This window comes from Notechis scutatus, chromosome 5 (assembly GCF_049901735.1).
Source record: "Notechis scutatus isolate UNSWTSFEM ecotype Mainland chromosome 5, rNotScu1.2, whole genome shotgun sequence".
Classification (NCBI taxonomy): Eukaryota; Metazoa; Chordata; class Lepidosauria; order Squamata; family Elapidae; genus Notechis; species Notechis scutatus.
The window spans coordinates 1,618,582-1,641,654 of NC_142013.1; the positions used below are offsets into that span (position 1 = coordinate 1,618,582).

A 23,073-nucleotide genomic window follows, 5' to 3' on the forward strand; every position below is an offset into this window, starting at 1 on the left:
AAATGCCCCACTTATATCCTGTTTCCCCAGCTGCAACTAAGGAAGGGGATCAGGGCCCTTGCCTCTCCCATAAGCCACGTTGCTCCCTTCTCCGTTCCTTCCTGCGTGCCCTAGGATGCAGAGGGGATGGGCCTGGGTCTTCCTCTGAATGCCCAGCCGGACTGTGCCCTTCCCCAGTTTCCTCCACATTCATCAGAGCCACACTCCCACTCCCTGTCAGCTGTTCCACCTCCCCCTTGGAATCCAATTCCAACAGGGGCATGACGGGGTGCTTCTTAAAATCTGTTCCTTTCCATCTTGGGGAAAGGACGTCCGTCGCTGTATGGGTAGTCCTCGACTTATGACCACAGCTGAGCCCAAAACCTCCCTTGCTGAACGAGAAAATGGTTAAAGTTAGTTTTGGCTCCGTATTACGATTTTTTTTTTTTTTTTTTGCCACCGTCGTTAAGCGAATCACCCCAGTTCTTAAGTTAATCACATGGTCGTTAAAGCGAATCTGGTTTCCCCATCGCTGGAAGGTCGCGAAAAGGGGATCACGTGACCCTCCACGGGTCAATTGCGGACCGGCCTAAATAGGAGCGTCTGGATTTGGATCGCAGGCCTACGATAGTCGCCAGTGTAAAAAACAGTTCTAAATCCCTTTTTTCCCCCAGTGCCACTTGTCATTTCGAACAGTCACTAAAGGAATTCGTTGTAAGTCAAGGACTACCTGCAGTTCTCCCTGGGGTTGTCAGGCGCGTGTGCCAGGTCCACGCACACGAAGGTCCGATCAAACAGAGTTATTGCTTTAAAAAGCCTATATTCCCATGCTGTTTTGATCAGAATCGAGCTAGAAGGGACCTTGGAGGTCATCTAGTCCAGCTCGCTGCTCGAGCAGGAGACCCTTTATATATCCATAAAGGCCGAACCTATGGCACGCAAACCCCAGGCAAACTTACCTGCACTGCGCATGCGTGCGCCTCCCAGCTGATTTTTCAGGCCTTTTTCGGCCTGCCAGAGGCTTGAGGGAAGCCTCTGCAGGCTTCGCAGGCCGAAAAATGGGCCCGTTTCATCACTTCATGTATTTCCAGAAATACCGGAAGTGATGAAAGAGGCCCATTTTTTTCGGCCTGCAAAGTGTTATGCTACCAGTTCGGCCACGATTGACATTTTTTTGGGGTGGTGGTTTTAGTTGGTTAGCCGAGCGTCCAAAATGCAATCCCGGGGACGCAGGGCAGCAAGGGTGGAGGAGGACAACTGTCAGAACTTCGACTCCAGACCGTCAATACCATTTTGGAGATCTGTTGTCGCTTGGAACGGTTGTTTTGCGTCGGGGCGTCAATCGAGGAAACGGAGAGGATATATTTTTTTGTCTTGCCCAGGGGCGTAACAACGATCTTTCTCTCCTCTTCTTCTCTCCTCTCCTTCCCTCTCCTCCAAGGTGACCCACCTCTTCTCACCAGTTTCCTTCAAGACAAGCTGGGGATTAAGCTGGTGAGGAAGAAAGTTTCCAAGCTGGAGAAGCCCCGCGTTTTTATCCCCGTCAAAGCCAACCGGGAGGTACAAACTTTGACAAATGGGTGGTAAGGTTAAGGTGAAGGTTCCCCTCCTAAAGGTAAAGGTTCCCGTGCTCGTCGTTTCCGGCTCTAGGGGACGGTGCTCATCTCCGTCACAAAGCCGAAGAGCCAGCGCTGTCCGAGGACGTCTCCGTGGTCATGTGGCCGGAAGGACTAAACGCTGCCGAAGGCACACGGAGTGCTGTTCCCTTCCCGCCAAAGGGCTCCCTATTTTTCTACTTGCATTTTTTACATGCTTTCGAGCTGCTAGTGCGATGACACAAAGGGGCATGGCACAAAAGCAACCAAGTCACAAAAGTAGATGAAGTCCCTTTCATTCCTCCAACTTGGCCCCCAACGTCCAGTTATCATCGGCTGGAGAAAAAAACTCTCCCAAAAAACAGTTTTCAAAGGGAAGAAATTCCGTTCAAACTCCAAGTACATATAAATGATAAAGAAAAAAACAACCCAAACCAAACTGCAGCAATGAACGAGACAGGGCAGGATAAGGAATGGCAGACGTCAAAAGAGAACGAAACGCACACAGTTGGGAGGACGACAGAACTCAGATAAGACTTGACAAACCGGAATAATGTCATGCTTTGCTTCCAGCAACTTTGCCTTGCGCAGTTTCCCCTTTTAAACAGTCTTCCCAGCTGCAGTCAATGAAGGGGATCAGGGCCCTTTCCTCCCCCATAAACCATGCAACTCACGTTGCTCCCTTATCCGTTCCTGCATGCCCTAGGATGCAGAGGGGGTGGGCCTGGGTCTTCCTCTGAATGCCCAGCCGGCCTGTGCCCTTCCCCAGTTTCCTCCCCAGCCACTGGAGCCACACTCCCACTCCCTGCCACCTGTTCCATCTCTCCCTCGGAATCAGAGTCCAACAGCTAAGTTGGCAGAAGCTGAGACAAGGAATGGAAGCACGCTCCGTGACGTGGCGCTCGGGATTCAAACCGCCAAACTGCCGACCTTTTCCGAGCGACACGCTCAGCATCTTAGCCACTGAGCCACTGCGTCCCTATAAATGGGTGGTATAAAATAGTTTAATTAAAACAGAAGTTTGGGGAGGGGTCCACATTGTTTAATCTTGGTGCAGGGGGGTGGGAAGGAATCGGGAAGGGCTGGGGAATTAATCCAATTGGTTCGGAGAGGCTGACACCAAGGATGGCTAAAGGAAATAAAATTTAGGAGAAGTAGTCCTTATCTTACTACAGTTCGTTTAGTGCCCAATCAACGTTGTAGCGCTGTGACGGCGAACCTTTTCGGCATCGAGCGCCCATTGCGTGCATACCCAAAATACCACGGGCGCTTCCCGTTCATGCATCCACTTCCCATATTCACACATACACCCCTGTACGTTCTTTGATTGCTTATAGTAACCTATGACTAAGTTTTGTATCTTATGATTCTTGATGAATGTATCTTTTCTTTTATGTACACTGAGAGCATTTGCACCAAAGACAAATTCCTTGGGTGTCCAATCACACTTGGCCAATAAAGAATTCAATTCTATTGTAATTCTAATTCTAGTTCAATTCTCTTCCATTCTATTATATTGTATTCTTTCCTTATTCTCTTCTCTTCCCTTCCCTTCCATTCCATTCTATTCTATTCTATTCTTTCCTTATTCTAATTCTCTCTTCTCTTCTCTTCTCTTCTCTTCTCTTCTCTTCTCTTCTCTTCTCTTCTCTTCTCTATCCCGTTCCATCCCATCCCATTCTATTTAAATTATATTCCTATATCTTTCTATTCTATTCTTATTGTATCCTATGATGATTATTGTACCTGATGATTCTTCACTCTTGATGAATGTCTCTTTTCTTTTATGTACACTGAGAGCATTTGCACCAAAGACAAATTCCTTGGTTGTCCAATCACACTTGGCCAATAAAGAATTCAATTCTATTGTAATTCTAATTCTAGTTCAATTCTCTTCCATTCTATTATATTGTATTCTTTCCTTATTCTCTTCTCTTCCCTTCCCTTCCATTCCATTCTATTCTATTCTTTCCTTATTCTAATTCTTTCTCTTCTTTCTCTTCTCTTCTTTCTTCTCTTCTCTTCTCTTCTCTTCTCTTCTCTTCTCTTTTCTCTTCTCTATCCCATTCCATCCCATCCCATTCTATTTAAATTATATTCCTATGATGATTATTCTACCCGATGATCCTTCACTCTTGATGAATGTCTCTTTTCTTTTATGCACACTGAGAGTATTTGCCCCCAAAAACAAATTCCTTGTGTGTCCAATCACCCTTGGCCAATAAAAAGAATTCTATTTCTATTTCTATTCTATTTAGATTAAATCCAAGCTACCTAAGATCCGAAAGAAGCGCTTGCCGGTCGATCTGGCTCTGGAGACCACGTTCTGGCAGCTGTGGACGGGGGCCGACCTGGATCCCAACCAAAGACTCGGTTCCCCAGCTGTTGAAGGGAGCCGGTCCTTTTTCCTGTCCTACGATCAGCCCATCCTGTCCCCGCTTCGGCCGGAGGAGCGATCCGCCAACCTCTCGCTGAGCAGTTTATACGGCGGAGCTTTCAGCCCTGGCTCCTCCCTGGAGGGAATATCCTTTGGAAGCGATCTTCTGCTGGAGTCTTCCTTAGAGCGCATCATGGCTAGGAAGGCTTCTGCCTCTCCCACCTGGTCGGGACAGAGCTCTTCAGAAGGTCTCCCGTCTCGTTTGCCTTCGCGAGGTCCACCTGGGTTGTCCTCGCCTTCCTCAGGCCCGTGTGAGCCTGAAGGAACAGACTCCCGACCTTACCTGAGGACACCTGCAGGAGAACGTCTACCGGAGACCCAGTTGGAACCTCTTACCCCTCCAAACTCACCTTCGGAGGAACAGGATGGGTCAGACGTTGTTCAGATCGTTGAACCAGAAGGAGGAGGAGGAGGAGGAGAAGAAGAAGAAGAAAATGGAGAAGAAGAAAAAGGAGAAGAAGAAGAAAAAGAAGAAAAAGAAGAAGATGGAACCAAGACTCTTTCCTCCACTGCTTCTGGTGAAGAGGCGACTCAGTCGGCACCCATTACGACGTCTTTGCCGGATCAGAAAGGATCCGAACCGCGGGTATCGTCTTCTTTCGAAGAAGAAGAAGACCTGGGTGAATCTCCTTCACCTGCCCGATCGCTTTCTGTGGACGAGGATCTCCCGTCGAGGGGATCCTCTGCAGAAGCTCAAGATCGGCAGGAGTCCGTGCCCACCTCCTATCCCAGCGGGGAGGATTTAGCCGAAGGCCCGTTGGATCAGCAGAGGATCCCAGTGGTGGTCTTGACGACCGTTTCTTCGGAGGTGGAATATGGAGATCAAGAGGAACCTCCTCAGCTTCCCACCTCGGGGTTCCAGGACGTGAACCTCTTGGAGTCTTCCGAAGAAGAGGAACGTCCTGGATTGGCTAGCTCTCCTCTTGTGGAATACGGCCAGGAGGAGAGGCCGACGTTGGCGGATTTATGCTCGCCGCGAAGGTCAACGTTGGTTCTGCCCTCCCGATCGGTTTCTGGAGAGCTGTACAAACTCTTTGCCCAGATCCAGTCCTATGCCTTGCCTCCGGAACCCGAGGAGGATGCTTCCACGGAGGAGGAGGAGGAGGAGGAGGAGGTGCTCACGAGTAGCAGAGAAGGAACCACGGAACCCATCTTCATAACTCAGGTGGGTGAGCCGGCGAGATGCCAGATGACAGGTGGTCTTCCATCGACGACCGCAATTGAGGCCCAAAATCTCTCTGTTGCTAAGCGAGACAGTTGAGTTTTGCCCCATTTTTACCACCTTCCCTGCCACAGTTGTTAAGAGAATCATGCCTCAAGTGGAACTAGAACTCACCGTCTCCTGGTGATTGGCCCAAAGTTACCCAGCTGGCTTTCCTGCCTAAGGCAGGACTAGAACTCACCGACTCCTGGGGATTGGCCCAAAGTCACCCAGCCGGCTTTCATGTCCTAAGGCGGGACTAGAACTCCCCGTCTCCTGGTGATTGGCCCAAAGTCTCCCAGCTGTCTTTCATGCCTAAGGCGGGACTAGAACTCCCCGTCTCCTGGTGATTGGCCCAAAGTCACCCAGCCGGCTTTCATGTCTAAGGCGGGACTAGAACTCACCGTCTCCTGGTGATTGGCCCAAAGTCTCCCAGCTGTCTTTCATGCCTAAGGCGGGACTAGAACTCCCTGTCTCCTGGTGATTGGCCCAAAGTTACCCTGCCGGCTTTCATGCCTAAGGCGGGACTAGAACTCCCGTCTCCTGGTGATTGGCCCAAAGGCACCCAGCCGGCTTTCATGTCTAAGGCGGGACTAGAACTCACCGTCTCCTGGTGATTGGCCCAAAGTCTCCCAGCTGTCTTTCATGCCTAAGGCGGGACTAGAACTCCCCGTCTCCTGGTGATTGGCCCAAAGTCACCCAGCTGGCTTTCATGCCTAAGGCAGGACTAGAACTCCCCGTCTCCTGGTGATTGGCCCAAAGTCACCCAGCTGGCTTTCATGCCTAAGGCAGGACTAGAACTCCCGTCTCCTGGTGATTGGCCCAAAGTCTCCCAGCTGTCTTTCATGCCTAAGGCGGGACTAGAACTCCCTGTCTCCTGGTGATTGGCCCAAAGTTACCCAGCCGGCTTTCATGCCTAAGGCGGGACTAGAACTCCCCGTCTCCTGGTGATTGGCCCAAAGGCACCCAGCCGGCTTTCATGTCTAAGGCGGGACTAGAACTCACCGTCTCCTGGTGATTGGCCCAAAGTCACCCAGTTGGCTTTCATGCCTAAGGCGGGACTAGAACTCCCCGTCTCCTGGTGATTGGCCCAAAGTCACCCAGCTGGCTTTCATGCCTAAGGCAGGACTAGAACTCCCGTCTCCTGGTGATTGGCCCAAAGGCACCCAGCTGGCTTTCATGCCTAAGGCGGGACTAGAACTCCCCGTCTCCTGGTGATTGGCCCAAAGTCACCCAGCTGGCTTTCCTGCCTAAGGCGGGACTAGAACTCCCGTCTCCTGGTGATTGGCCCAAAGTCACCCGGCTGGCTTTCCTGCCTAAGGCGGGACTAGAACTCCCCGTCTCCTGGTGATTGGCCCAAAGTCACCCGGCTGGCTTTCATGCCTAAGGCGGGACTAGAACTCACCGTCTCCTGGTGATTGGCCCAAAGTCACCCAGCTGGCTTTCCTGCCTAAGGCGGGACTAGAACTCCCCGTCTCCTGGTGATTGGCCCAAAGTCACCCGGCTGGCTTTCATGCCTAAGGCGGGACTAGAACTCACCGTCTCCTGGTGATTGGCCCAAACTCACCCAACTAGCTTTCATGCCTAAGGCGGGACTAGAATTCACAGTCTCCTGGTGATTGACCCAAAGTCACCCAACTAGCTTTCATGCCTAAGGCGGGACTAGAATTCACAGTCTCCTGGTGATTGACCCAAAGTCACCCAACTAGCTTTCATGCCTAAGGCGGGACTAGAATTCACAGTCTCCTGGTGATTGACCCAAAGTCACCCAACTAGCTTTCATGCCTAAGGCGGGACTAGAACTCCCCGTCTCCTGGTTTCTAAGCCAGCCCTTTAACCCCTACACCAGGGGTCTTCAAACTCAACAGCTTTAAGACTTGTGGTCTTCAACTCCCGGAATTCCTCCTCCAGCCATGTTAGCTCAGGAATTCTGGGAGTTGAAGTCCACCAGTCTTAAACTTGCCACGTTTGAAGACCCTTGCCTACACACAACCCCACTCTCTAAATTGCATGGCTCTGGGATGCCTTGCAATCCAATAAAAACCATATCATAATAAAAGAATAAAACCGAAAGGCAATAAATGCATTAAAATTATCCAAGAAAAGAGTTCAGATGGCAACATATGATTGCTAAGATGACTGACAGCTTTCCTCCAGAGGTTGTGGGGGCTTCATCCCTGGAGGCTTTCCAGAAGAGCCTGGACAGCCATTGGTCCGGAATGGTAGAGGGTCTTCCTGCTTGAGCAGGGGGTTGGACTAGATGACCTCCGAGGTCCCTTCCGATCCTTTGCTATTCTCTTATTCTGACCTTGAAAGTCGGACCGAGGCTCTCGACGCCTTCCTTAAAAGTACCGTTTGAAAAATAACCTGAGTTTGGCGTGATCTCTCTTTTTTTTTCCGCTTTCCTGCCTCTGGGGGCAAAGGTCAAGGAATCTCTCGATTCCAGGAGATCCCGTTTGAGTTTGGGGAAAGTGACCCTCAACGTGCCGGAGAAGTTGAAGGGTTACGAAGAGCTGCTCGGAGGGGATCCCGGATCAGATTTTGTTGAGCCCAAAGGTAAGTTGAGCCCTGCTGCCGCTCATTGAGGGTGGGATGCCCCATTGGCTGGCATCGAAGGACTCCTTTTCGGAGTGGGGAGGGGTGGGGTGTACCTGCAGGGGTGGGCTTCAAAAATTTTAGCAACCGGTTCTCTGCCAGGTGGCTGGGTGGGCGTGCAAGGAGGGTTGTGTTGTGGTTCGCCGGCAGCCTGCGGAGATGGCAGCGGAATCGGACAGTGGGGAGAAGGTGCCAGAAGGTGAGAGCAACTGAGTCAAAAGGGGCAACTCAGGAGGAAGGCTTGGAGATGATTGGCTCTTCCCATAAGACATAAAGAAAGTGCAAAAGGACAGGAGCCTTTGCAGGAAGCAACTTTTGTTTGCTCTGTTTGGATTAATCCTTGAAGCCCTGTGTGGACTTTGTACTCCATTTGGCTTTTTACAGTCAATTTGGCGCTTTAGTTGCTGGCAGCAATTCAAAAGACATAAAGGTGGGTGCTCATCTCGAGGGACTATTTGGGACTCATTACAAGCTGGGAATGCACATAATTCCCAGCATTGAAATAAAAAGAGGGTTGTTTGGACTAAGCGTATGCTGAAATAAGCATCTCATGAAGCCTTGGTCAGAACAGGTTGGAGGAGGAAGAGGAGGAGAGGAGAAGGAAGAGAAGAGGTGGAAGAGGAGGAGGAGGAGGAAGAAAAGAGGAGAAGAGGAAGAGGAGAAGAGGAGGGAGAGGAGGAGGAGGAGGGAGAGAAGGAGAGGAGAAGGAAGAGAAGAGGAGGAGAAGAGGAGGAGGAAGAAGAAGAAGAAGAGGAGGAGGAAGAGGAGGAGGAGGACAGTGGGGTCCTTGGTCCTCTCTGAGCTTGGTGATTTTGTTGAAGACGTTTCATGATCCAACTAGAGAACCTCATCAGTGCCTAGATGGGAGGGGGAGGTCTGCGGAGAGGAGGAGAAGGAAGGGGAGGACTGGAGGTTCCTGGGTGCACTCTTGGGTTTCTTTTCCCCTGCAGACCTTTCATCACCCTACTCGGTAACCTCATCAGGGCCAGACTTAGACTAGGACCAACTCGTGATTTCCCCTCCTAAATGACAACGGAGAAATCCGTGTTTTTCTTTCTCCGTTTGTGCCTCGAACCAGGAATCCAACAGAACGTCCAGGCTTTGGAGCAGGCCCTGCGCTATCCTCTGATTTACCGCGAAGGGAAAGCCAGGCTGGATCGCTACCAGAAACCTTACGTGTCCGCCAAAAAGAAGGTCAGGAGATCCAAGGAGATACTTTTGGGAGGCACGGGGGGTGTTGGGTGGGACGATTCCCATCCTGGATCCAGCCAATTTTCTTAGGCTTTAGTCTCCCTCTCGGGAAAAATGGCCGTAAATCATGCCGGTCATTATGCGGGACACCCCCGTGGTCATTAAGTAAACCTGCAGTCATTAAGCGTGGCAGGGCATCCTCAACTTACATCCATCATCGAAACCAGAATTTCTGGGGCTAAGCGACACAGTTTGTAAGTCACGCTAAATCTGAATTGTATAAGGTCTTTGCTTCAGCAGAGGGTTGGACTAGACGACCTCCAAGTCCCCTTCCAGTTCTGTTATTCTAGGTCAGAGGTCTCCAAACTTGGCAACTTTAAGACGTGTGGGCTTCAACTCCCAGAATTTCTCTTCCAGTAATGTTAGCTCAGCTGAAATCCACAAGTCTTAAAGTAGCCACGTTTGGGGACCCCTGTTGTGTGTTATAAGAGAAGGAAGGAAGAAGGAAAGAGGGATACATGAGAAAGAAAAGGGAATGGAGGGAAGGAGGTAGGGTGGGAAGAAGGAAGGAAGAAAGGAAAGGAAAGGAAAGGAAAGGAAAGGAAAGGAAAGGAAAGGAAGGAAGGAAGGAAGGAAGGAAGGAAGGAGGAAGGAAGGAAGGAAGGAAGGAAGGAAGGAAGGAAGGAAGGAAGATTCTATATTCTAAGCAGTGTTTCTCCGTCACTGGAGGTTTCCCAGAAGAAACTGGACAGCCATTTTGTCCAGAATGACAAAAGCTCTCCTGCATGAGCAGAGGGCTGGTCTAGAAGACCTTCAAGGACCCCTCCAAATCTGTTATTCTGTTGTATCATCATCATCTTATCATCTTCATTCCCCACTATTATTCTAGTTCTCCCTGGGCCTGCATTTCCTATTATGAGTTTTCCCTCTCAGGGAGTGTTGAACGGACAGAGAGATACACACCTCTCACATAACTAAAAATAATAATAATGTCAGGGTTCCACAGTTCCCCCCATTTAAATCCTGAGTCTCGAGCCAAACTTCCAAAGGATTTATTGGGAGTTAAACTGTCCAGCACTGCCTGGGTGCAGCCGACTCTGAGACGCATCATTCACTGTTACCCTTGACCCAGGTTTTCCCCCAGCCCTCTGAGTGTATCGTAATTCATATCCTCCAATTGGACACCTCCATAGCCCAGAGTCATCCATCAGGCTCTCCAGTTAGAATTTTGCGGGGCAGAAACTTCAGTCACCTAGAAACTATCTTTGAAAACATTTATGGAATGCACTTTTGGTTTGCAAGCTGCTGCACTGCTCCCCAGTCCCTTTCTGTTGGCAACTCTAAAAAGTCCAGAGAAATATTTTATGAGTTGACATTCGGCTCCCCTCACTGAGTTCACAATGACCTTTTCTGCCACGATTGTTAAGCGAAACACTGCGGTCATAAGAGTGAGCCACACATTGTTAAGGGAATGTCGTAGATACATGCCCAGCGCCCACATTTTATCCCTATGACCGTGGAGATGCAGCAACGGTCGTAAGTGTGAGGACCAGTTGTTAAGTTGCTTTTTTCCCCTCAGTGCTAAGCGAACCGTTGTAAGTTAAGGACTACTTGTGTGGTATTTATGACAGTTTGTTAGCTTCTGCAAATGTTACAGGCAAATTACGGGTCTAGAAATGGAGAAACCAGACGGTGGGTGAAGGTGGAATTCATCCTCACTCACTGGCTTTCAATCTGCTTCCAACCGAATTACAGAGCTGGAAGGGACCTCGGTGGGCTGTGAGAAAATTTCGGTGGGCCGCAGAGAAATCTCACCCCCAGAGCACCCCCCCCAAAAGCAATTAATCCAGGCTGCGCAGAAACACAAGGCTGCGCCTCCCACATGGCCCGCGGGAACCCTCCCCTCTCAATCACTCCTTACCTGGCAAACTTGCCTGCTAAATTTCTGTTTTTCCTTTTTCCAACCATCATCTGTTCTGCTGTGCCAGGAGATTTAGATTAGCTAGGAAGCAGGAAATGGTTGGGTTTCTTGCTTTCTAGCTAGTCTTGAGATCTTCAGCTCTGCTTTTAAGCACAACCGAACCTCCCTTAGGACTGCAGGTTCTGCTATTCAGTGCAGACTCACCACAAGCACATTTTAAGTGACAGACTCAGGTAGCCGATGGCAGATAGATGGATCTCTGAATGAATCTGTGAGCAACTCAATCTGCCTGCCTGCTTTTGGGTAAAAGTTGCTCCTTTTTTAATAAAAAATTCAATATTTACATACGTGTTGTTTTGTGAGTTAATTGTTGAGTTTGCTTGCAAGCAGATTTTATGTCACAGACTGAGCTAGCTGATGGCAGATAGATAGATCTCTGAATGAATCTGTGATTCTGTGAGCAACTCAATCTGCCTGCCTGCTTTGCCTGCTTTTGGGTAAAAGTTGCTCTTTTTTATAAAAAAATCAATATTTACATACATGGTGTGTTGTGAGTTAATTTTGTGAGTTTGCTTGCAAGCAAATTTTATACAGACTCAGGTAGCTGATGGCAGATAGATAGATCACTGAATGAATCTGTGATTCTGTGAGCAACTCAATCTGCCTGCCTGCTTTCCTGCTTTTGGGTAAAGTTGCTCTTTTTATAAAAAAATTCAATGTTTATATAAATATTTATAATACTTACATACCCATGCCCAGCCAGTCACATGACCACCAAGCCACACCCACAAATTAGGCCACGCCCACAGAAGCGGTTAGTGGTCCCTGGGATTTAAAATGATGAGTTTGGTGGTCCCCGAGGTCCAAAAGGTTGGCGACCCCTGATCTAGTCCAAACCCCCATCTCAAGCAGGCGACCCTATGTACCATTTCAGAGCAATGGGTTGTCCGATCTCTTCTGGAAAGCCTCCAGTGAGAATAGATTGCTTTATGGTAACCCCTGAGATATTGGAAGACTGCTATCACGTCTCCCCTCATCAGACAAGGAGCAATGGATGGAAACTGAGCCAAGGAGAGATTCAACCTGGAAATAAGGAGAAAGAGCAATTGACAGAACAATTCACCAGTGGAACAGCTTGCCACCAGAAGCTGCGGCTGCTCCATCCCTGGAGGCTTTCAAGAAGAGGCTGGACTGCCATGTTTCAGAAATGGTGTAGGGTCTCCTGCTTGGGCAGGGGGTTGGACTAGATGACCTGCAAAGGTCCCTTTCAACTCTTGTTATTCTAAATATAAAGAACGGATGCAGGAACTGGGCCTGGCTAGTCTAGGGAAGAGAAGGACCAGGGGAGACAGGAGAGCATCTTCCAGTATTTGAGGGAGGGGCTGCCCCAGAGCGGAGGAAGGGGGTCAAGCTGTTTTCCAAGGCACCCAAAGGCCAGACAAGGAATAATAATGGATGGAAACTGAACAAGGAGAGATTCAACCTGGAAATAAGGAGGAATTTTCTGACAGTGAGAACCATCAACCCATGGAACAGAACTTTGCCTTTGTGGGAGCTTCATCCCTGGAGGCTTTCAAGAAGAGATTGGACTGCCCTCGGTCAGAAATGGTATAGGGTCTCCTGCTTGGGTGGGGGGTTGGACTGGATGACCTCCAAGGTCCCATTCAACTCTATTCTGATTGATTCAACCAAGAAATAAGGAGGAATTTTCTGACAGAACAATAAATCGATGGAACAGGAGTTGCCTTCAGAGGTTGTGGGAGCTTCATCCCTGGAGGCTTCCAAGAAGAGACTGGACTGCCACCTGTCAGAAAGGGTGTAGGGTCTCCTACTTTGGTGGGGGTTGGACTAGATGACCTTGAAGGTCCCTTCCAACTCTGATGGTCTGTTTATCCGTTAGTCCTTCTTTTCATTCCCCTAGACGTCCCCGATTCAACCTTACTTTGTTATTTCTTTTCACAGGTCTTGAGGATCCAGGCGCCGAAGCCTCGGAAGACCAGAATGGAACGGCTGGAAGAAATCCTGCTGGAGCTCCGGAAGCCACGGAACGTTGTCCACGTCCCGCTAGGTAAGGGGGCTCACGTGCTCGGATGAGGCCCCAGAGCCCCTGAGAAGGGACCCCACCCCACCCCAAGGCCGGTGGTCGATCCAGCGAGGGCTTTGGAAGAGATCTGGAAGATGGGAATGGCCCCAGGTCTACTTCAGGGAAAGGCAACAGCTGCCCTAGATTGGTTCACAAAGAGAACCCAGAGGTGTGGAGGCCCAAAATGGCTGCAGGAATTGGGTTGGGGTCAAACTGGATATTTTTTTTGAGAGAGAGAGAACCGGGTCAGCATTGTAGTTCCCCTCCGCAGGCCGGCTGGTTGGGGTGGGTGGGGTGGGTGAGGGAGAGATGGGACAAAAATGGGGCGGGTGTGTGTGTGTTCTGACCCAAACCTGGTCCCCAGAGAGTAAACACAAGACAAAGCACAACCTTTTCATATTTCATTTACGCATCCCGTTCTTTCCCGGTAAAAAGGCTGCTTTCCACTAACGAGCTCCGACAAGAAAGAGTTTTTGCAAGGCTGCTAAGAACAGCGGATAAAGTTCCTAAACAATAAATCAAAGAGTCTCCAAACACCAACCAAGAGACTCCGAACATCCACAAGGCTTGAGTGCAAAAACGTCTTTGCTTCCTGCAAAGAACTCTGGGTTCTCAGCTGGCTTTTATCTCTTAAGGGAGGGGCCATTACCTTGCAGCCTTACTCCTGAGTCTCCCGTGCTGCTGCTCTTTCCTTCGAGCGGCCCTGCACACACACACACTGAGCACAGGCTCCTCGGGGGACTCTTCCTCACTGCTGCCAGCCTCCACCATCTCCGAAGGCCGCATTCCACTCCCCGATGGTCCTGGCCCCATCCCTGCATCCCACGCAGGCCCCTCACCTGAGTCCTCGCTCTCCCAGACCTCAGCCGTCTGCACCTGCTGCTGGTGAACCACAGGACCGGCCCACAGTGCCTCTGGCAGCCCCCCCCGTTTTGGCCACCAAAGTGCTGCAGGAGGCTGTCCAGGCTGAGAATGGGGCTCCGGGGGGGGCGTGCACCCATTTTGGCTGCCAGAGGCACCACGGACCAATCCTTTGCGACTTTCAGGCCGGCCCTGCGGCCCAGGCCTTGAATTCGACACCCCTGGTCTAGTCTAACAAAGAGAAGGACCAGGAGTGACAGGCTAGCAGTCTTCCAATATTGTGAGGGGCTGCCCGAAATAAGAGGGGAGGGGGGTCCAGCTGTTCTCCAAAGTCCCTGAGGGACACAACGGGTGGAAACTAATCCAGGAGAGAAACAACCTTGAACTAAGGAGAAACAGATAATAAATAAATAGAAATAGATAGATAGAAAATAGAAGATAAATGATAGAAGATAAAAGATAGATAGAGATAGATAGATAGATATATCATCTATATATCATCTATCTTCTATTATCGATCTATCTATCTATCCATCTATCTATATCTATCTATCTTCTATCTATCTATCTATATCTAGATAGATAGATAGATAGATAGATAGATAGATAGATAGATAGATAGATAGATAGAAGATAGATAGATATAGATAGATGGATAGATAGATAGATCGATAATAGAAGATAGATGATAGAAGATAGATGATAGAAGATAAAAGATAGATAGTAGATCGATAAGATAGTTGATAGATGATAGATAGATAGAGTAGATCGATAATAGTAGATAGATAGTAGATAGATATAGATGGATGGATGGATGGATGGATAGATATAGATAGATAGATAGATAGATAGATAGATAGATAGATAGATAGATAGATAGATAGATAGATAATAGTAGATAGTAGATAGATAGAAGAGATAGATAGAAGATAGATATAGATGGATAGATAGATCGATAATAGAAGATAGTAGATAGATGATAGATAGAAGATAGATGATAGATAGAAGATAGATGATAAAAGATAAAAGATAGATAGTAGATCGATAATAGAAGATAGATAGAAGATAGATAGATAGATAGATAGATAGATAGATAGATAGATAGATAGATAGATAGATAGATGATAGAAAGATATAGACAGATGATAGATAGATGATAGAAAGATATAGATAGATAGATGATAGATAGATGATAGAAAGATAGATAGATAGATAGATAGATAGATAGATAGATAGATAGATAGATAGATAGATAGAACGGTAGATAGATGGATAAAGTGGCCGAGTGTAAATGGACACACAAGGAATTTGTCTTCAGTGCAAATGCTCTCAGTGTACATAGAAGAAAAGAGACATCCGTCAAGAGTCGAGAATCATCAGGTGCAACACTTAATGATAGTCATATAGGGTACAATAGAATAGGTTCTCCTGCTTGAGCAGGGGGTTGGACTAGAAGACCTCCAAGGTCCCTTCCAGCTCTATTCTGAATCTTTTCTGGCTGGTCATAACTTTAAACAGTTGCTAAGCAAAAATAAAAATGCCCATGGGGGAAACCAATTCACTTAATGACCCCAGCCTTTGCTTAACAACTGCCTCAAAAATATTTTTAAAAAAATCCGATCCAGTCACTTGATGCCCCCAATTGCGACCAAAATGACCTACAACGATAATTCCAGCCTCCAGAAGAGTCATAACTTGAGGGGTACCAGTTAGCAGGCTACTCCGCTGGCTTCTTTTGATAGTTCAATTCCATTTTTAAATGTTTTTTTTAATCGGATTTTAGTAATCCTTTGGGTTTGGAACTCTGCGCTTCGATACGGCCCGCGGGCTAATCGATAAACCAACTTCTTTTGATAGCCACAGCACACGATGCAGGCCTTGGGATGCGGGTGGGCAGTTTTGCAAAACCTAACTGGGTTAGAAGGTGGCTGACGATGGTTTGCTTCCGTTTCCCCTCAGTGTGCATCTTGAGGAGGAGGAAGGAGAATTGGCGGGAATACCGGGAAGCTTTGGAACTCCTGAAGGAATTTCAGAAAGATTACAAATCCATGGTAGCCAACTGTAACAAGATGGCCGAATCCAGGGCAGTCGGTAAGGACCAGGTTCCCATAACTGGCATCAAACCCATCCCGAAGTTCCGAAGTCTTCCTGAGATCAAGGGGAGGAGCAAGTCGGACGAGTCCCCCATTCAGATCCTTCAAGAGAAGAACGACCCCCTTCCATCCCACCAATAAGAGGGATCCCACCTATCATCGGCATGCCGTAACCTCCCTGTTGTAGAAGACCTTCACGCAGGACGTGGCCTTCTGGAGAACTTTCACTGAAAGGAGCTGCAGCTGATGGGAGCGGTGATCACCCTTGGTCCTACCGCCTGTGGAGGAGACACCACTCTTGTTTCCAGGATCCCTTAAGACTTGAAGGTTTTGTTGAGGTCCTCCGGTAGGAAAGCTTCACACAAACTTGAAACATTGAGGTCCATCTTGAAATCTTGAGGTGCATCTTGAAATCCTGAGGTACATCTTGACATCCTGAGGTACATCTTCAAATCCTGAGGTACGTCTTCAAATCCTGAGGTGCATCTTGACATCCTGAGGTACATCTTCAAATCCTGAGGTACATCTTGACATCCTGAGGTACATCTTCAAATCCTGAGGTACATCTTGACATCCTGAGGTACATCTTCAAATCCTGAGGTACATCTTCAAATCCTGAGGTGCATCTTGACATCCTGAGATACATCTTCAAATCCTGAGGTACATCTTCAAATACTGAGGTACATCTTCAAATCCTGAGGTGCATCTTGAAAGCTTGAGGTCCATCTTCAAAGCTTGAGGTCAATCTTGAAAGCTTGAGGTGCATCTTGAAAGCTTGAGGTCCATCTTGAAATGTTGAGGTCCATCTTGAAAGTTTTAGGTGCATCTTAAAAAACCTTGAGGTCCACCTTGAAGGGAACGTTCAAAATGGAAGCCTGGTGTACCTGGATGAATCAGATAAACAGCTGCACAAATGATGGGCCTCTGATTTGTTGGATGGACTCTCTTTGACCTGTGTTGAGAAGAAACCATTGATGAAGACCATATTGAGAATTAATCAGTGGCCATCAGGGCCTCCCAGAAGGTCTCCTGGGGAAGGTGTCACTGGTAGACCGAGACCACCATGCTTCAGTGTCCTCCTGTAAGATCAGCAATTCCCCCCACATTTCTACCTTATTTCAGTTCCTCTCCCTGTGGAAGAATATCAGAAGTTTCCACAGAAGGTTCGTCTTCTGTCACAACGTCCGTCATTTCATTTTCCTGGCGATTCTTGTAGGCACGTTTTTAAAATTCTTTTGCAATAAAATTAATCTCATGAAACATTTCATCCTTAAACTACTCTGGTTTCGCTCTCTCCCTTGGATCTCCAGGGCATATTTGCCGCGGGGAGTTTCAGACCAGAATTAATTCAGTGTCTCTTAATTCACAAAGGTTTACCACAAAGTATGTGAACTTAACTCTGATCTGTTCTTGGCTTTGATCTGATGGGATAACCATGGTTTCTTTCTGTAAAGCCGATTGGTTTCCTTGAAATGAAAGCTGGATTAAATTTGGGTTAGCCAAGAAGAAACCTAAACTTTCATCCCGGTGACTGTTATAAGATCAATCAGCTTTATAGGAAGAAACCATGGTTATCCCATGGCTGAGTTGATTTGGGGCCAGTCCCTCTTAGTCTGGCCCATCTTGGAGTGGTGGTTGTGGGGAAAATGAGGAAGGAGAGTTAGGTGTGGCTAAGGCAGAACTAGAACTCAGTCTCCTGGTGGTTGGTCCAAAATCACCTGGCTGGCTTTTATGAGCAAGGCAAAACTAGAACTCACCATCTCCTGGTGTTTGGCCCAGTCACCCTATCAGCTTTCATGCCTAAGGCAGGTCTAGAACTCACTGTCTCATGGTAACTGGCCCAAAATCACCCAGCCAGCTTCCATGCCTATGGTGGGACTAGAACTCACCGTCTCCCAGTTTTTAGTCTGGTGCCTTCACCACTAGACCAGATTGATTAAGCTGCTGGTCTGTTCCCACGTGCAACTTACACAGGACGCTTGTTTTAGCAAAGTCCACAAGAGGAGCGATCACCAGTCCAGTAGTTCCAGCAGAAAACACCCCATATCCTCCTATTATAATCGGAATATTGGCAGGATGAGAATATATCGGCTGAACAAAACTCTGTACTGGCAACAGGTAGGGCATCCGGCCAGTAAACACTGCTAGCTCCATTCCGTTGCCCAGATTACCACCCCAATGCAATTAGGGATTATGGGGTTGTTAAAAGATAATCAAAAGATTAGCCCAAAGAAAGGGTCTCCATTTAATCCCAGCTCACAACGCTTTCCACACCTCCCCCCGCCTGCCCCCCCCCCAAATTAACTCAGAATAAAGTTCCAGACTTGTGACCTTTCACCAAGAAAAACACGCAAACTCCTTCGTCAGTAAACAGATTTCTTTTATCAAAACATTGGACGAAGCCACAAGTGATTCAGGTGGTACTCGGAAAGCGACGCTTTAGAGTCTCAGGACGGCGTGGATTCCCGGGGATCAAGCCGAGGAGCGACGACACCGAAGCCCAAAATGATTTCAAAGCACACCAAGGCAGGTCGTAATGGGATTAAGAGAGCAGAGCGATGCAGCCATTTTGCATTTTCTTGAAGCCATCCGTCCATCGATCCCAGGTAAAAACAAACAAACAAAACCACAGGTGTGGGTGAAAACCCCGCCCTTGACAACCAAAAGGTGTTTCCTCATTTGCATAGTGGATCCCTAGTGTCACACCTGCACGTGGCATTTTATAAACAGCCAGGGGGAGGGGGAAAAAAATGAGGCGTGTCTCCTCTCAAGACCCCTAGAAATGTCCCAATACCGCTATAGTCCTCAACTTAGAAACTCGGTCCAAACTTTACGTGGCCAAGCGAAACTTATTGGGTTAAGGGAGTGAAGTGCTCCGTTTTACAACCTTTCTGGCTGCCATTGCTAAGTCAATCCCTGCAGTTGATAAGTGAATCACTCGGTCGTTAAGTGAATCGGGCTTCCCCACTGTCTTGGCATGTCAGGACTCCCAAGTGTGTGTGTGTGTGGGGGGGGGAAATCACGTCTCCCCAGAAGATTGCCAAGCCTCTGAATTTTGATCACGTGACTGTGGGGACCACAACAACGGTTGTGTTGTGGTCCGCCGGCAGCCTGCGGAGCCGGCAGCAGAGTGGGAGAGTGGGGAGGAACGTGGGCCAGTCCTGGAGTCTGGGGAGGGCTCAGACAAGGGTCCTGCGTCCAACACAGAGTTGGAGCCAGGGCCATCTGGGAGTGATGTGCTGACTCGGGAGCCTCCGGAATCTGACAGCAGCGAGGAAGAGGAACAGTGGGAGCCTGTTCCCAGTGTGCACTTGCAGAGCTGCCAGAAGGCAAGAACAGTTAAGACAAAAGGGGCGACTCAGGAGGAAGGCTTGGAGATGATTGGCCCCTCCCATAAGACATAAAGGAGGAGCCAAGGGACAGGAGCCTTTGCAGGAAGCAACTTTTGTTCTGGTCGGTTTAATCTCTTGAAGCTCCATGTTGACTTTGTGGTCCATTTGGCCTCGTACAGCTAATTGGCAATTTAATGGTTGGCAGCATTTCAAGGGAGATAAAGGTGGGTGCTTATCAGCCTTATCCTGAAGGACCTGTGGGACTATTCACACACTGTTCGGGACTTATTATGGGCTGTGATTATGACTATAATTCACAGCCGTTGAAATAAAAAGAGGGTTTTAGGGACTAGACAGGAAGCCTTGGTCAGAACAGGTTGTGTGAAAAACGGTCGTCTCTTTCTTTCCCTTCTCCAGTGTGGTAACTATGGACGGCCACTAAATGAACAGTTGTAAGTCGAGGACTATCTGTATTTTAAAAAGGCAGGCAGGGAGTCAGAGAACCGAGTGACAGCTGGATTATTGTGAATACGCCGCTCAGCACAATATTCGGCTTCCATAGATGCCGACACACCGACAACCCTCGGATTTGGGGAACGGAGGGGCGGGGGCATCTTTGAAAAGGACCATGCAGATACTCCTCGCCTTACGACAACGGAGCCCAAACCTTCTGTTGCTAAGCGAGACATTTCTGAAGGGAGCTCGGTCCCATTTTACGGCCTGCCTGGGTCCCGTCGTTCAGTGAGTCATTGAATCGGTAACAGTTTTGTTAAGCGAAGAAGGCTGCAAAAGGGGACCACATGACACCCCCGCCTGGGATACCATCGTAAATACGAGTCAATGGACGAGGGTCCAGATTTTGGTCACGAGACATGGGGGTCATTGTGGAAAAATGGCTGTAAGTCATTTTTTTTAGGGTTCCTGTGGCTCTGAAAGGTCACTAAATGAATCGTCGTAAGTCAAGGACTGTGTTCAAGTCCTCGGAGGGCTATCGTGCTGGAGGGGTGAAAATGGAAAAATATTCAGCGCCTCCTTGGCAGTTTCTGCTCGCAGGGCTCCGAGGTTAGAACCATCTTTCCCAATAATAATAATAATAATACTAATAATAATAATTTGTTCATTTCAGAATGTCTTTTAAGGCTTATCTTTTCTTCTTCCTTCGCTTCCACGGACGGCATCTCCACGAGGCAAGTGGATAGAATTAATTAAATTCTATTAATAAATAGAAAGGACGCTGGGGAATCGATGCAGTACAAAAATCTCATTTTTAGGGGGGGCCCCGACACGAGCTGCCCAGCCCCCTAAATGTTTGGAGGCATCGTTTCCCGCGGGAGAAATCTCCCCAAAAGCTAAACGGAAGTTTCGTACAGAGTTTTCCATCTTGGGTGGCCGTTCCTGCCCTGCCCAAATCTTTCTCCCTGCAAACCCCCCCTCCAAAAAAACCCCTGCTTTTCACCCACGCCGGTAAATGGCAGAATGCATAGCTACCCTTTGGAATTTTGGGGGGGAACCCCCCCCCCAAAAAAACGAAGGCTTTAAACCCAAATCAAAGGCCAGGCCAAGCGAAGAACAGATGCATCGAAAGGTAGTTTAATACTGGTTAAGAATATGCTCTTGAATCGGGGAGGTTAGGAAATGGGCCAAGTTGCACTTCCCAGCACAGAAAGGCCTAAAGAATATGGACTTCAATTCCCAGAATGCCCCAGACAGCAAACTGGCTGAGGAATTCTGGGAGTTGGGAGTCTATTCATGCTGGCTGGGGCATTCTGGGAGCTTGTTCATTCATGCTGGCTTGGACATTCTTGGCCAGTTTAACATGTGGACTTCAACTCCCCTCATGCCCCAGCCAGCATGAAGGAAGGACTTCCAACTTCCGAAAACCTCAGCCAGTTTGGGTGGACTTCAACTCCCAGAATTCACGCTGGATGGGGCATGCTGGGAATTGAAGTCCATTCACGCTGGCCGGGGAATTCTGGGAGTTGAAGTCCACCCAGTTGAGAACCTTGCCCAGTTTAAATGTGGTCCAACTCCCAGCATGCCCCAGACAGCTTGCATGGACTTCAACTCCCAGAATTCATTGCTGGCTGTGGAATTCAGGGAGTTGAAGTCCACACAAAGTTGTGAAGCACGGCCCGTTTTAAGATGCGGCCTCCAACTCCCAGCATGCCCCCAGCCAGCATGGGTGGACTCCAACTCCCAGCATGCCCCTGGCCAGCATGAAGGAGTTCCAATTCCCAAATACCTTGGCCAGGTTGGGTGGACTTCAACTCCCAGAATGCCCCAGACAGCAAACTGGCTGAGGAATTCTGGGAGTTGGGAGTCTATTCATGCTGGCTGGGGAATTCTGGGAGCTTGTTCATTCATGGTAGCTTGGACATTCTTGGCCAGTTTAACATGTGGACTTCAACTCCCATCATGCCCCAGCCAGCATGAAGGAAGGACTTCCAACTTCCGAAAACCTCAGCCAGTTTGGGTGGACTTCAACTCCCAGAATTCCATGCTGGGAAGGGAATTCAGGGAGTCAAAGGTCACCCATGCTGGCTGAGGAATTCTGGGATTTGGTGCACGGGGCATTCTGGGGGTCAAAGTCCACACAAAGTTGAGAGCCTTGGCCCGTTTTAAGATGCGACCTTCAACTCCCAGCATGCCCCAGACAGTACAAATAGACTCCCAACTCCCAGAATTCCCCATACCAGCCTGGGTGGACTACAATTCCCAGAATTCACGCTGGCTGGGCCAAGGGGGCTTTGGAAATGCAACCTGGTTCCAGAGATCACGTGATTCTAACTATCCTTAAAGGGAAAAAAACAAACTTTATATATATATATATATATTTTCCTCTATTTTCCCAGGATGGTTTCAAGTGGAGTCAACAACAGCTTCAAATGCTCACCTGGGCAGCCAAAGTTTGGAAGTGCTTGAAAAAAAAAAAAAAACACCTTCACCCCCCTTTTTGGAAGAACGGCTGGGAAACAAACCCCCCCACTCAAAACTCCTCCAAAACTCCCAGCCCCCCTTTAAAAAAAAAATAATCCTTGGATTTGACCGAGCCACAAAACGCAACCTGGTTTGTTTTTTTTTCTCAGATGCCGGAAAACTTCTCAAGGTACCCGAGAGAGGGACCGACACAACCCTGTCGGGGTGGGGTGAGGGGAACCCCCAAATACTGGAAGTCATTGAGGCGGACTCCGCAACCACCCCCCACCACCCCGCGTCTTGCAAAAAGAGGTGGGTGTGTAATATAATCTGGGCGCGCCACAAAATAAACCGAGATGGGATCCTGGCTTCGCGGCTTCCATTCGTTTTAACCTGGTTGTTGGGAGGCCTCGTCGTACACACTGGTGAGAAACCAGATTTAAGGGCGCTGTCGGTTGCGTGGCTCCGCCTGCCTGCCCCAAAGCGGATTTGTGCGTTGTGATACGGCGACAACACAACCGTCACAACTAAGGGCTGGTGGGGATGGAAAGCCAAGGGGGGGAGAAATAAGGGGAGAAATACCCCAACCGGGCAGCCCAAGGGTCTTTCTCGCCCATGGAAGTCAGCCAGGACTCCAACCAAGCCAAGCGCCCCTTTCGCTCCTCTCCAGATTTAACCGTATAAGATTTAAATACGGGTAGTCCTCGACTTACGAACCACAAGGGAGCCCCCGATTTATGCGGGTAGGGGAGACGGTTGTTAAGGGAATGGTTTTGCTCCGTTTTGCGACCTTTCTAGCTAAGGGAAGCGTGACCAGTGTTAAGTTAGCAACACAGTCGTAAAAGTGAATGTGGCTTCCCCCATGGAGC

The 23,073-nt window shown here is 48.6% G+C and overlaps 1 protein-coding gene and 1 long non-coding RNA gene across 6 annotated transcripts in view; one reads left to right on the forward strand and one right to left on the reverse strand.

The window, feature by feature from the left end:
- The window catches only part of XRRA1 (X-ray radiation resistance associated 1), a 47,380-nt gene extending 30,164 nt beyond the window's left edge, over positions 1-17,216 (forward strand). Inside the window, exons 12-18 of one of the 4 annotated variants that reach the window (XR_015749679.1) lie at positions 1,421-1,539; positions 3,833-5,176; positions 7,636-7,768; positions 8,886-9,001; positions 12,882-12,987; positions 15,823-16,716; positions 16,757-17,216. Coding sequence is in view for 3 of the 4 variants with exons in the window: in XM_087965916.1 (XP_087822042.1) it covers positions 1,421-1,539; positions 3,833-5,176; positions 7,636-7,768; positions 8,886-9,001; positions 12,882-12,987; positions 15,823-16,097 (2,093 nt within the window). In the remaining variant the exon portion in view is untranslated. Of the gene's footprint in view, positions 1-1,420; positions 1,540-3,832; positions 5,177-7,635; positions 7,769-8,885; positions 9,002-12,881; positions 12,988-15,822 lie in introns of all 4 variants that reach the window. The other 3 variants (XM_087965916.1, XM_087965917.1, XM_087965918.1) reach the window with 3 other exon arrangements.
- A 1,103-nt stretch (positions 17,217-18,319) lies between these two features.
- LOC148130329 (uncharacterized) lies at positions 18,320-22,119 on the reverse strand. 2 transcript variants are annotated; one of them, XR_015749683.1, is made up of 3 exons: positions 21,774-22,119; positions 21,477-21,555; positions 18,320-21,437 (listed from the first exon to the last, which is right to left on the reverse strand). It is a non-coding gene; the product is annotated as an uncharacterized LOC148130329 (long non-coding RNA). The 2 variants fall into 2 exon arrangements; XR_015749682.1 differs by lacking the exon at positions 21,774-22,119 and having other exon boundaries at positions 21,477-21,767.
- Between the last annotated feature and the right edge of the window lie 954 nt (positions 22,120-23,073).